Genomic DNA, 14,992 nt, shown 5'->3' with positions numbered 1-14,992 from the left:
TGGATTGTGAGGTTTATCTCTGCAGTCTGTCTCCTCCAATAAAGTTTGAGTCCACTCTTCCTTGATGCAGTTGGCCAGTTGGTCAGACAATAGTGACTCGGACAAACACAAATACTACAACTGTATGTGTGTCCTCTCCCTTTAACCGTCTCATTATAGCAACCTGACAAAATGTCTTTATTCAGGGCCTATTATGGGACACACCGTGGTCAGGAAGAAAGCTGTCCGTTAAACCACCGTCTGTCACTCACAGCTGTGTTGGGAGGTGGGTGGAGCAGAGGGGGTTTTGGGGGAGGAGGAGGAGGGACACAAATGATGGACAGCTAAGGTCTAAGCCCTGTTTGTCACAAAAGCTGCTGAAGACACGAATGAGGCACTGGTAAAACCTGGTGTGGATCCCAGTGAACTGGAGCATTGTCCCACCTATATTTTCTCTTTTCTCCTTTCTAACATTTTTAGACACTATTCTTATTATAATAAAGGTGAGAATCTTAAATGTCCTTAAATGTGAAATTGTTCCTCGAGTCATCAATTTGGAATCACCTTTTTAGAATACACTATTATAACGTGAAGATTAAAAAACTGACAAGATAACAAAACGTTTAACGTGTCTTACATCAAACAAGGCATGTTATTCTCTCTTCTGGAGATTTCAAAGTCTGTCTTTTTTTTTTTAAACCTGGTATGATTCGGACCTGCTGATCCATGCAGTGTTTTCCTTCTGCTCGTCTCTCCTCATGGCTGATTACACTCTCCCACTCTAGTCCAGGCCGTCGCTCAGTGTCAGCCAACGGTGCACTCATTAGTGTGGTGTGCGGACTCTAGTATGTCAGGAGAAGAACAAGACGGGAAAAGCAGCCCAACCCATGGAGTCCGGTCCCATGTAAAGATGCCAAGTTTTTAGAATTGTTATTTTCCTTTAATTAGTGGTCCTGTGAAGACCAGGCTGACTTGCCTTGCTATGGAGTTTAGGAGAGTTCCTCTGAACCTGAAGACTTTGTTCCTGACCATGATGATGTTCAAATGGGGTGAGTTACAAATCTTTAAAGTGTCACTTATATTTGAATTATTCCATTGAATTCAATAGGCCTGTTGTGAATGGTAGGCTACGTGTTGTAGCCTGTACATGGTTGGGGGGTATACAAACCTGTACACCTTTGTAATCCCTGTTCAGTCAGGAGGCAAGGTGCGTGGCAAAGATGTCACTTGCGTGTGTGTTAAATTATATTAACGAGTAGACAAACAGTCTTTGTAATCACGATTTGAAGAGTGAAGAGCTGAGAGTTCTCCCTAATCGCACTTGCGCTGTCGAGCAACAAGCGGTAAAAAGAAGGTGCAAAAATATTTGACATTAGGTTTAATATAGTTTTTTGTATAAGTATTTTCAATTACAGATGTCATACACTGCTTCACATAAAAAGGGTCCATAGTTGAAGAGTTAGGGATCAGAGGTCTGCATCAAATCATTTATGCATGCATGCACAGGTCAGCCATGGCTGAGATCCCCACAGCCATACCCCACAGACGCCTTCATTAAGGCCTGGTTGAACAAAAGAGAACATCAAACAAGTCTCGAAACATTCTAAAAAAAGATCCCATTCGTTATAATCTGGTAAAGAGTGACATAACGTCCACAAAGTAATTGCATTTTGTTTTGAGGATTACAATCCCTTTTATTTTTTCTCGCACTAACGACAGAAACCAGGCCGCTCCTGCTGAGATATTGGATGTCTCACGGTGCACTAACCATTTAAAGCCAACATAGGCCTACTAACTTTAAGGTGATGCTGCATTAGAATATGCATAATGTAAATATACAGTATATATATATACACAAGAGCTCAGGCACCTTAATGAGACGTTACTATTAAATCTTTATAATGACTACGGTATTAGCTTCTGATTGACCACCTATTTTGGCATGAGAAGATTATATATTATAGATGTTTGAGACAAACAGCATGATGGTAAAGAGTTCATTTTGTGTGTGTGTGTGTGTGTGTGTGTGTGTGTGTGTGTGTGTGTGTGTGTGTGTGTGTGTGTGTGTGTGTGTGGTGTGTGTGTGTGTGTGTGTGTGTGTGTGTGTGTGTCCATGTCTTTATGTCTCTGGGGTGGAATGTACTGTGTTTTATGCCTATGTTAGCAATGTTTATACTTTTGCAACAAGTAAACAACAATTGTCAAGTTGTAAGCATAGATAAAAGCTGCATGACTGCACCAGAACTGTGTGGGGGGAGAGTTTGCTATCTATCCTGATAACCTCTTGCCAAGACACATCTGTCTAGCCGAGCAACAGTCACAATGATACCAAAGTGACCGGGACGTTCTGTCAATATAAATGAGTCATTAACAATAAGAAAAACTGTGTTTGTGTTCAGGGAAATGTGTGTTAGCAACATGAGTAACTCTGACTAATAATACGATTAAAGAGAAATGATGTGCAACTATATTGGCAATATGCACTCCCACTTGGCACTGGACTGTTTTTCTACCCTATTTGATAAAAGAAGATGTACATTAGTATGGCTGTAAATTTATGGTTACTGTGTGTACAGTTCTACTTCATGATGCTCTTGTAAGTGTATTTTGGTGACACCTTGCGACTCCGATAAAACATATAGCTCAAACAGCAAAACAAACCCTGGCCTGTAGCGTGATGAAAAGAGATCATTCAGTTTGACACCCTAAGCATAATAAACTGTGGGCTTCTTTGATCAAATAAGTGTAAAATAAATCAAGTCAAATAAAAGTTTCACCTCATCTATGGAGGAGAAAGCCCAAAGACATGCTAGCAAGTCAAGCCGAATGCTGTAATCTGTGGTATGGACACTAGAAGCTTAGAGAAGCAAGGGGATTGGCCCAAAGAGATCTTGGAGAGATTAAGTAAAGGAGAGGCTCACAGATTTTGTCACACCTGCTAGAGGTTCTCAAGGTTTACCAAGTCAATAAAATGGGACTCACGCTGGTGAGGACAATATTCAAATAAAGAGAAATAATAGCCAAATTTGAAACCAAAACAAAACCAAAACCAAAAAGAGATTTAGGAAGATAAGTGATTTTTTTCAGATGTCACTTGCGTGTGTGTGTGTGTGTGTGTGTGTGTGTGTGTGTGTGTGTGTGTGTGTGTGTGTGTGTGTGTGTGTGTGTGTGTGTGTGTGTGTGTGTGTGTGTGTGTGTGTGTGTGTGTGTGTGTGTGCGTCCATGTCTTTATGTCTCTGGGGTGGAATGTACTGTGTTTTATGCCTATGTTAGCAATGTTTATACTTTTGCAACAAGTAAACAACAATTGTCAAGTTGTAAGCATAGATAAAAGCTGCATGACTGCACCAGAACTGTGTGGGGGGAGAGTTTGCTATCTATCCTGATAACCTCTTGCCAAGACACATCTGTCTAGCCGAGCAACAGTCACAATGATACCAAAGTGACCGGGACGTTCTGTCAATATAAATGAGTCATTTACAATTAGAAAAACTGTGTTTGTGTTCAGGGAAATGTGTGTTAGCAACATGAGTAACTCTGACTAATAATACGATTAAAGAGAAATGATGTGCAACTATATTGGCAATATGCACTCCCACTTGGCACTGGACTGTTTTTCTACCCTATTTGATAAAAGAAGATGTACATTAGTATGGCTGTAAATTTATGGTTACTGTGTGTACAGTTCTACTTCATGATGCTCTTGTAAGTGTAGTTTGGTGACACCTTGCGACTCCGATAAAACATATAGCTCAAACAGCAAAACAAACCCTGGCCTGTAGCGTGATGAAAAGAGATCATTCAGTTTGACACCCTAAGCATAATAAACTGTGGGCTTCTTTGATCAAATAAGTGTAAAATAAATCAAGTCAAATAAAAGTTTCACCTCATCTATGGAGGAGAAAGCCCAAAGAAATGCTAGCAAGTCAAGCCGAATGCTGTTATCTGTGGTATGGACACTAGAAGCTTAGAGGAGCAAGGGGATTGGCCCAAAGAGATCTTGGAGAGATTAAGTCAAGGAGAGGCTCACAGATTTTGTCACACCTGCTAGAGGTTCTCAAGGTTTACCAAGTCAATAAAATGGGACTCACGCTGGTGAGAACAATATTCAAATAAAGAGAAATAATAGCCAAATTTGAAACCAAAACAAAACCAAAACCAAAAAGAGATTTAGGAAGATAAGTGATTTTTTTCAGAGAAAATATTCAGAATCCTAAGTGTCCTCCTATACCCAAACAAACAAGATGTAGGCATCCAATATCATGCATGCATGGAATATATGAAAACTAAAAGGGAACCTTTGGTAACAAAAGTGCAATGTTTACAGAATACAAATAATATGTATAATATATAATACATAATGCATAATTGATGAGATATTAATGGCCATCATTTCGATAAATGAAAAGGAACACGGTGGATGGAAATACCTTGTTTACCAAATCTGTCTCTTCATTCTCTCAAAAGAGGTGGCTCCTAGAGAGCTGGTCAACACTTCCGGCCTCCGGTCGTGAGAACGAGACGGTCCACAGATTTAAACTCCCGATGGCACCGCTCTCTAATCTGTCACCTTCCAGTACAGTGGATGGTCTGCCCCGGATCAGGGCTGAGGCGGCGGCTCTTGAAACAGAATTGGATACGACATGTACCTTCTGGTGTGTGAATGGCGGCCGGTGGCACGGCAGCATCACAAAGCCGCCCCACAGCGGGCCTTTCCCCTAACACCGGCTGCCAGGAAGCACAAAGAAAAGTAGATTAGCTAAGCCCAAGCTCTTCCCCACCTGGAGGCACTACAACGCTGTCAGACAGCGTCAGACAAGTTAAGTTATCAGGGGAGCAAACAAGGTGAGGGTCAGTGGCAGGAAAAGGCGCAAGGGGTTAGACCGCTTGGGTGTGAACGCCTACTCCAGGGCCTACTTTGGGACATCCATACCTGTGGCGCAGGTGATTAACTGTTCCGCAAGGTAGCGAGCATGGCAGCAGTGCTTGGGGTTGACTTGCAGCCTGGTTTGGACAGCGGGGGAATACTTGGAAGGTTTCCATGTCCTTCTTAGTTTACAGTTTGGTCTACTAGGTATATAGGCCTACTTGTTGCTCCCACTGAGCTATATATTCACTTATATTTTATATTCCTGTGCAAAAGCGTGGCATGTCGTTTGATGTTAGGATGTCTATGAGCTGTTATTTGTAGCAGCGAAAGTTTATGCTCCAAAAAAAACGTGATATCTTTTTTTGAGCAATCAACCACCCAATGCCTGTTTCTTCTTCTTTCTGTTGATTGTTATAATGACTCAATAGTATTGTAGTCGTTTTGGATGTTGTCAGGATGGATTGCTGAAAACTGTGTGTCCGTTTTCAGCAATCATTCTGCTTGATGTGCTCTCGTTCAGGTCAAATATTTAGATGCAGTAAATACGATTCTTGTTAAACTTGCACACTGCCGGCTGTAAGTCTTGTTCAAATGTATGTTGATGGAAACGCATTTTACACGGTACTTTGTAAGTCCCTCAAATAGTGCAATTAGTGCCTCTCATTTGCTCATACACATTCTAACAATGGTGAATGGGTCACAGTATAGTATATGAACTCCAGCCCACCACGGGAACAGTGATAAGTGTCTTACTCAAGGATACCTCAACAGTATTTAGGAGGAGCTCTAGGAATCAAACCGACAACCGTGGACAAGGGCCGCAGTGTACCTGCTGAGTTGCAGCTGGCCACAAGGACTCCTGAAGGAATGTGAAGTAGAGACACTTTGGAGTTGTCATTCATGAAGAAAGAAACAAGTGCATTATAAACTGGATGCAAGTTCATCAACAGAATATAGGATCTAGGATCAACGTTCACAAGAGGATATATGTTAAGAAATGGGTTTCTGAGGATAAAGATGTCCTGATGTATGCTTTGTCATTTGTTATATTCACTAACCATTAATCAACCTTAAATAATGAAGACAAAAAAAACACGGAATTTAAGGATTGGAGATTGTGTGGCAGTGCAGCCAGAGTGTCTGTCTGAACAGGCACAGTAAATAAGTAGCATCGCGAATGTAACTAATTGGGAGAGTGGCAGAGCATGCCTTGCACCATCGTCCTGAAAAATGGTCCTTTCTTCGCTTGCTCAGTCAACTCGTGTTAATATGTTCCACTTCAATGACAATGGGGAAAAACTGGGCGTGAAGGAAAGTGTTGGTAGGGATTTGGTGCTGGAGGATTGGGGACAGTCAGTAGTATATCCGGAGAGGGGGGGCCACAGATTGACCCATAGCAGGAATGTGGACTACTTTCACACAGGGCCTATGGCAGGGCGGGGACAGCAGAAAGTGAACGCAGGAACAATGGCCGCACCAACCAGCTTGACCTCTCAAATGTTCATTCAACTAAATAATCCACACTAATCATGCGTTTGATATTTACCCACATCCTAATATTATCCAGAGCATTTCTAAAGCGATCATTGTAGTTACATATAGTAAGCATAAAGCAACAACAATGAAAGGTCTATTAAAAAAGCTTTTCCTTGTTGTACTACATTATAGTGTAGTAGGCAGTGAGGAACGAAATTATCATAGCAAATTACTTAATTGTTGTCATTGTACTGTTGTCTGTTATTTTGTAAGTAGAGTTGTAGAGTTGTAGACTGTAGAGTTGCCATGTCCCTCAATTGCAACTCAATTTAAAGATGCTAAATGCCAAATCCCAAATAAAAGTTTTTTAATCATGGCTTTAACAATAATATTGATCAACATCAAGCTAATTCCCTTTCTGTCTGTGTGTTTTAGGAATATTCTGTAACGCCACCTCAGACAAGTGCTTGTCTGCGCCCTGCCGCAACGCTGCCACCTGCGTGGACAACATGGACGACTACGTCTGCCTCTGCCCCAGGGACGGGGTCCGCTACATGGGCAAGGATTGTGACCAACTCTATGACGCTTGTCTTTTCAACCCCTGCGACGACTGCACCAGCAAACCGGGCACCGCGCAGTACCACTGCGTGTGCCCGGACGGACTGACCGGCGACAACTGCACCGAGGACATAAACGAATGCGAGAGCAATCCATGTTCCGAACCGCGTTCCGTCTGCGTGGACCAACTCAACGGCTACTTTTGCAGGTGCCCGCCCGGGTACGGCGGAGATGACTGCAAAACACATGTCACAGACTGCGTGGACGCGCCTTGTCAGAACGAAGGCAGCTGCATCCTGCTACCAGAGGGCTTCAGGTGCCAGTGTGCGATGGGGTTCGAAGGGCGGTACTGCGAGGAGGACGTGGACGAGTGCGCGTCCCACCCGTGTCAGAACGGGGCGATCTGTATGGACGGGGTGGCCGAGTTCCACTGCTTTTGCGTGCCCGGTTTCCAGGGCTACAACTGCGAGTTTGACATCAATGAGTGTGCGTCGCGTCCCTGCGAGAACAACGCCACCTGCATCAACGAGAAGGACCACTACGAGTGTGAATGTCTTGAAGGCTTCACGGGCAAGTTCATTCACTTATTAAAAAAAAAACTAGAGAATCAAACAGGCTTCATAATGGAGTAAGACTGCAGAAGATAGATGCATAAACGCTCTAACTGATAAATCACAACAATGAGTAGTGAGCACCTGATCACTCACTGCCTTACACGATTTAGAAAAATTTAACTTTTTAATTTCTTAGTTTCCCTTTTAAAATTATATTTACATTTTAGGTACTGATCAGAATCTTAAATCCAAAGTGAGGCTGAGGAAAATCAAAGCATACAACAAAATATGGAGCAGCTACCAAAAGGGAATGTGTGGGAAGTGCATAAGAATCAAACATAATTGTGTTGTTTTCATGTATTAGTGAGTGGGGAAAAAAATTTTTTCTCAAAAACATGAAAGAAAATAATATAGGCCACAAACACATGGGTATCTACCTCTCTATCACTCTAGACTTTATCGCTGTCAGATAAAGCCTCCATGTAATTGAGAAAAGACATCCCCATCCCAGCTTTTCTTAGTGGTCTCTGTCAACACGCCTGGTCTGTGTTAAGAGTGCTGAGCTGATATGTGTTGGCAGGGGCCAGTGGGGAGGGGCGCGAGATAAGCCCCTCTGTGGCTTTCATTTGTCAGCAAATCTGAAGCAAAGAACCTCCCATTGGACTGCTTAATGTCTTGGTCACCATCAGATGATTACAGAAAGTTAAAGGGGCTGTAGGTAAGATTCAAGAGATGTACAGAGTTAGCAGCAAAGCGCTAAAGAGAACAAGATTATACAAAATAACAATTTAAAAATTATTTCCACCATTGAGAAGATTTGCATTTAACGCACCAATGGATGACAGACAAGATGGATTACCTGAACCAATCAGGGAAGAAAAGCCCTTATTGGTCAGAAATAAGCATGGAGCAGTCTCCAATCATATACAGATGGAGGCAAAGTCATCCTCACAGCGCATCTCACTCACAAATAGCTGATTGATGGCTAGGCCATTTCTAACAAATGACACTAAAATAATCGTACCTAAATCACCTTTAACCATGTCACTTCCACTTTCCTTATCCAATGCTGTGGATTAGCTCTGTTGGTCTAAAGTGCAGTATTTCTCTGACCTCCTTAGGAGTGAACTGTGAAATGGAGATTGATGAGTGCGAGTCCAACCCCTGCCAGAATGAAGGAACGTGCCATGATCTCGTTGCCATGTACTCCTGTGAATGCCGTCCTGGTTTTGACGGCACAGACTGTGAGGTGGATGTCGATGAGTGCACGAGCGGGCCTTGTCAAAATGAGGCGATCTGTCATGACCGTGTCAACAGGTAAGGAGAAATGTTATGTATTTATGTTCTTCTACATACGGAGGCCATGGTTTTCCTTTTGAAAAAACTGAAGTCTCCCCGGTTTCAAGAATGACCGACCGTAGTATGTAGAAGTATATTAATGCAAACTATGTCAGGGCTGCAACTTATATTTATTACTATTATATATGATATTTATGATTTCTGAATTCTAAAAGTCTCGCGCTTACTAACTGGGAAGGGCTTAATCTTCAATAATGCAAATTTTAATATTTTTTTTTATATTCAATGAAATGCTATAATGGCAAATCCAGAGGCTAAACTGATTAGCTTGCTTTGAAAAATTTGATAAACCGATACATTTGAGACATTTATGTAATTGAATAATCAATCTTATTCACACTTGTATATAGGTATATTTATTAATCTCTCTATTTTAGATCAAAAATATATTTGTTTGAACATACTAGAATCCACAAAAAAAAAAAAGGTTAGTTTGCATTCCACCTCCTATAGCGTTGTCTAAAACCCTCGATCATGTGACCTGCAGCTACGAGTGTGACTGCACGGAGACGGGTTTCACAGGGGACTACTGTGAGGAAGACATTCTCGAGTGTGCCTCTGACCCATGTCAGCATGGAGCTACCTGCCTGGAGGGGATCAGGGAGTACAAGTGCCTCTGCTGGCCAGGTAGGAAAGGTTTTTTTTTCAGTGGTTCTTAACCTGGGAGATGCGCATTAAAGTGACCAATAATATTTGATGCAACTTCTGCTGAGGGATTTAGAAAATAATGCAGTATTTATAAATATTTTTGATATATTTGTATATTATTATTTATATGTTTAGGTATTCTAAGATGAACTTTAAAAAAAAAAAATGTTTAGGAACTTTATGCCAATTTTCAGCTTCGATATGGAAAGTCCTTCCAAAAATGAAATCAGAATGTTCTTTTTAAATGTCGTCCCAACCCCACAGGTTATGAAGGGCCAAACTGCGAGGTTGACATAGACGAGTGTGCCGTGCAGCCGTGCCTGAACGGAGGAGAGTGCTTCCAGAGGTCTGACCCAACCCACTGGGAGCAGGGCTGGGAGCTGGACCATGCAGATGCTGCAGGGTACATCTGTCAGTGTACACCAGGCTTCGCAGGTCAGCAGACGCAAAGAGAAGAACATTCTACCATTATTATTTTCTTTTTTTGTCTTGGGTTATTTTTTTTTAAATAATTTTGGTTTTATTTTATTTGTACGGTCTAGGAGAGAACTGCTCTGTCGATATTGACGAGTGTGAGTCAGAGCCCTGCCATAATGGCGGAATCTGTGAAGATCAGATCAATGGCTACGCCTGTAACTGTGCAGCTGGATTTGGAGGTAAGTCCCCTGATTCATAGAAATAATGCCAGAAGACAATAAGACCATGGTAGTTCTCAGCTCCAGTGTACAGTCTACCGAGCAGCAGGAGCTACTCAGTTGACAAACTAATTCATTGCTTTTACTTAACACTGTGAGAACTAAATCCGTACTTCCTTATCACATTAGGATTGCAATGTTCCAAGATATTTTATATTCAGAAATATAGAGATAGATTGAAAAATTGCTCTGATAGCCTTTGGACAAATTATAACATTTTGTTCACGTTCATAACGTTATTTATCTTCTTCATAAAGCACACAATGCAATTGTAGATTGATTGTCGTCACTTTGTAGTGTTCATATTTCTTGTGAACGCCTTTAACAACATGCATATGCTCCATCTTCCCAGGTGTCCTCTGTGAGATCAACATAGACGAGTGCGAGAGCCAGCCCTGCCTGAACGGCGGCTGGTGCGAAGACGGCCTGGCCTCCTACGTTTGCCACTGTCCCGACGTCAAGCCCGCCGGCAAACTCCCTTGGGGAGGAGAGCGCTGCCACGTCAAGCTCTATGGCTGCGTGGACCACGACTGTCTCAACGGGGCCACCTGCCTGCCCTGGCTGCGCCACGATGAGCACGGCCACACCTGCCTGTGCCAGCATGGCTTCTTCGACGACCGCTGCTCCACGCAGACCACCTTCTCCTTTTCGGCTCCGGGATTCGTCCACATCCATGTCGACCCTCATGAGGAACGAAGGCGAAGGGAGGCAGGCGAGCAGCCTCATCTTCTCGCGGGGTACAGAGGAGTGCGGTTGCGCTTTCGGACCACGCTGCCAAACATGCTGCTGTTTTACCGAGGCGACGCCGCCAGCTTTCTGTCGCTGGAGATTGTGAGCAGCGGCCTACACGCAAAGGGCCTCTTCGAGGGATCCGAACTGGATGTCCATTACCCGGGCTCGGTGAGCGACGGGGATTGGTGGGACGCGCATGCGTTTGTGACCCAAGACAGTCTCAGTTTGGTGTTGAAAGGCTCCACCTGTGACCCTAAAGGATGCACAATTGTAGACGCCAGTCATGACGGGCTCCAGTTAAATCCTGAATCCTTTACCCACGTTTACGTGGGTGGCGCGCCGGATGACCTTCTTGAGCGGACCGTGAGTGGCGAGGGTTTCCTAGGATGCATGGAAGACCTGGAGATAGACTCAAAGCCAATCCTGCCACAAGACCTTCCAGAGGGCCAAAGCCACGAGCTCGGCTGTAGCAAGACTGAGTGGTGCGAGTCCGATCCTTGCTCAGGACACGGACAATGTGTGGACCTGTGGACCAAACACAGATGTGACTGTCACCGGCCCTACCGAAGCCAGAGTTGCTCAGAGGGTAAGCACTTGCCTAAAATGGTCTCCTCAGAATGCATAACATCGACATAGCACTCCCAAGATCTCCATTATTGTAACTGATAGTAAACAAAGCAATTCAATGAATAACCTCAGTAAAAAAAAATTGAATTCTGCTCCAACAGAGTTCCAGTCGTGGACGTACAGCCACGAAGACACAGTGAGCTACAGTGCCTACGACGTCAGAAGCAGCCACCGGGGGGACTTTAGCGTCTCCTTCTTCATCAGGTCCTTGAAGCCCGATGGACTACTCTTTCAGCTGCGGAAGCCCACCGGAGACGGCGAGGGACAGGTCTACTTCTCTGTGTACCTGGGCATGGGCAGGGTCTTCGTTAGCTCCCTTCCTAGCAGCACACCGCTAACGGCGCCCATCTTCGTAGCCAATGGTGAGAAGCAATTTCTACAGGTGGAAGTCCAGCAGAGGAAGGTGATCTTTGAGCATGCGGGCCTTCGATACGGGATAGGGGAGATCCCGGAGGTGGAGGTGAACAGCGGTGATGTGGCCTACGTCGGAGGCCTGGCCCAACACTGGAGCTCAGAGGCCTGGGGGGGTGCTTTCAAAGGCTGCCTGCAGGACGTGCGTCTGGACACAGTGCATCTGGTCTTGGAAGCGTGGAGTGACTCGGAAGAAGGGAGTCTGGGTTTGGCACGTGACGCTGAACACGTTGAGAGTGGATGTGTCAGTGATGATACTTGCAAGGTAGGAAATCATTTAATGAACCTTTTTTAATCTCCTCTCTGCGCACGTTTAGGTATACCAACATTTTTATTTTTGACATTCTGTATAACTGACCTTAATGGGGCTGAGGCAAGACAATGAACTCTTCCTCCTTACACTTTTCTGCCATTGATAATTTTTTGCATTTCAAACACCTGTGATGACAGTCAAGATGTATTTCCCGATTCCTCCAATCAGGGAAGAGATGCTCTGATTGTTCAGGAACAAGCCAGGAGCAGTCTTATATTTAATGGTCTTATACCAATGTAGACGCAGTCATCTTGGAGCAGATATTCGTACAATGCATTTTACTCAGAATTATCTGAAGGATGGCTATGCCATTTCTAAAAAATGTACTCAAATAATATGGCGTATCTCTACAGCACCTTTCAGTACCCTATATTATTGCTATTCTTTATAACTGACTGAATCATAACTAAATTGAAAGAAAGGGCTTGAAATATAACTAAAGCAGAGAGACAGAGATAATTTCTCATGGATTAAATCCTACATTTTTCTTTAGGTTGGGCCATGTGAAAACGAAGGGAGCTGCGCCATCACCTTCAATGACTTCACGTGCTCCTGTCCAGAGCACTACACGGGCAAGACCTGCGCAACAAGAGTTTGGTGTGTTAGCAACCCGTGTGCCAACGGGGGCCAGTGTGTGGACCTCTTGGATGGATATGAATGTAAGAACACATTTACGACTCCACATATCTGTGGTTATATAAAAACAAAAGGCAATCCAATATCAGAATTCTCTCTCTTATAGCAGGACCTTTTGGGAAAATTTGTTTTTTCTTCGTCATAAAATGTACTATATTAATCCCAGATGGGAATTTCAGGAGAAAGAAACCTTTACATGTTTTGGAAAGTTTTAGGGAAAGATAATCAATACATTTAGAATCATGGCAATGTTGTGTGTGAAAAGTAATGGGTACTGAACATCCCCAAAGACAACGGACAAACCTTATGAATCTGACCAATCCTCATCACCAACACCGATGTTTCAGGTGTCTACAACGCCACCTTTGAGAACAGCCCCGTCCGCTACAGCACCAGAGGTACCCTGTCCGAGCCCGTGACCACCATCTACATAGAGCTGCGGACTCGCTCACAGAACGCCGTGCTCCTCCGGGCCGCCCGTGGCTCCGACCTGCTGACGGTGGGGCTGCAGGACTCCTTGCTCCACGTGGAGATCCACAGCGGCAACACCGTGGAGACGCTGGCCTTCAGCGGGAGACGCCGGGTGGCCGACGGCAGCTGGCATCGCGTGACCGTGGCGATGGCCGGACAAGAGAAGGACAAGCCCTCTCCCTGGATCATCACCGTGGACGGGATCACGGACGCCAGCAGCGCGCCCCATCGCAGCGGGAGCGTTCGGTTCCTAGGTGACCGGGAGGCGGTGGTGTCCGTCGGCGAGAGATTCAAGGGGTGCTTCGGAGCGGTGCGGGTCGGCGGGGTGTACCTTCCCTTTGTCGCCGACCCCAAGGCCCCGCAGGCTGCCCAGTTCCACCCAGTTGGGAATAAAAAGATCTCTGTAGGTTGCAGGAGCACGGACGTTTGTGCTTCCAACCCGTGTCGCAACGGAGCGCAGTGCACAGACCTTTTTAACGCCTTTGGCTGTGATTGCGAAGCTGGCTGGATGGGAGAACGTTGCCATTTAGATATTGATGACTGCGCATCTGGACCTTGTGGCCATGGAAGCTGCAAAGACTATTTGTCCGGGTTTGAGTGTCAGTGCCACTCTGGATACGCTGGTGAGCGTTGCGAAGAAGATCTAAACGAGTGTGACAGTCATCCTTGTGAACATGGAGGCACTTGTAAAGACGGTCCCAATACGTTCACCTGTTTATGCCCAAAGAACTACGCTGGACCACGCTGTCAGTAAGTGCTGTCTTTTGTTTCTATCAAATAAGGTGACTTTATAAAGTTATTTCAACGATGAATTAGTTTTACATTTTATCAATGTAATGTTGCTAACCTGCCAGTATCCCAGCAACAGTGAGACTGATAATAGTATATATAATCGAAATGTATGCTGGCACAAAATTGTGCTTTACACCTTAACACATTAATTATTTTACCTCGGAGAACTGGCAACACTGCCATTTTTTAACTGACAGACTATTGATGCGGACATGCTTGGTTTCAGGTGGGACTATCCTCCAGCACAGTGTGGTAAAGATATTCAGTGTTCGAGCCAGGGTGTCTGCAACGATGGCCTGTGGGGCGCAAACTGTACCTGTACACCGGGATATGCAGGAGTCAGGTAGATCTGACACTTCTTCTTGTGCTTCACTCCCTTATGGAATGACTCATTGTTGATTGGTTTTCATTGGGACTCGTTGACCTATCTCCATCCTGTGCTTATTTTTTGGTAAGGTGTGAGAGTGAGGTAGATGAGTGCGAGTCGAACCCGTGTCGAAACGGGGGCACCTGTTTGGATCGTCTCAACCGGTTCCTCTGCTTGTGTCCGCCCGGATTATCGGGCCCAATCTGTGATACAAATGTAAGTCTTTTGACGATTTGATTAAATAACATTGAGATAACCCAAGACCAAATGTGAAATTAAACACACACACAGTTAAACTGAAGTACAACTATGTCCATTCCTTCTATAGGATTGATGAATCTGTATCAATCTGCTATTTTACTGTATTGTACAATATAATCCTCTATTATACAATTCAGAATTTTCCTCCAAATGCCGTTGAAATACCGAGATTTGCTACTTGTTTTAGTTGAGCGTACATAATGAGCGGTTTCTCTGCTTTCTCTGTGCCTTTGCTTGCCCTTG

General features: G+C 44.3%; 1 protein-coding gene across 1 annotated transcript in view; it reads left to right on the top strand.

The window, feature by feature from the left end:
- Positions 1-770: 770 nt before the first annotated feature.
- crb2a (crumbs cell polarity complex component 2a) overlaps positions 771-14,992 on the top strand; it is an 18,076-nt gene continuing 3,854 nt past the window's right edge. The window contains exons 1-12 of the mRNA XM_030353840.1: positions 771-1,028; positions 6,761-7,453; positions 8,559-8,754; positions 9,284-9,423; positions 9,709-9,879; positions 9,987-10,100; positions 10,492-11,457; positions 11,600-12,174; positions 12,716-12,881; positions 13,206-14,079; positions 14,348-14,464; positions 14,578-14,704. Of these exons, the coding sequence (XP_030209700.1) occupies positions 962-1,028; positions 6,761-7,453; positions 8,559-8,754; positions 9,284-9,423; positions 9,709-9,879; positions 9,987-10,100; positions 10,492-11,457; positions 11,600-12,174; positions 12,716-12,881; positions 13,206-14,079; positions 14,348-14,464; positions 14,578-14,704 (4,206 nt within the window). The 5' untranslated portion in view covers positions 771-961. The remainder of the gene's footprint in view (positions 1,029-6,760; positions 7,454-8,558; positions 8,755-9,283; positions 9,424-9,708; positions 9,880-9,986; positions 10,101-10,491; positions 11,458-11,599; positions 12,175-12,715; positions 12,882-13,205; positions 14,080-14,347; positions 14,465-14,577; positions 14,705-14,992) is intronic.

This window comes from Gadus morhua, chromosome 4, assembly GCF_902167405.1.
Source record: "Gadus morhua chromosome 4, gadMor3.0, whole genome shotgun sequence".
NCBI classification, from domain to species: Eukaryota; Metazoa; Chordata; class Actinopteri; order Gadiformes; family Gadidae; genus Gadus; species Gadus morhua.
This window is presented reverse-complemented; position numbering and strand designations above follow the sequence as displayed.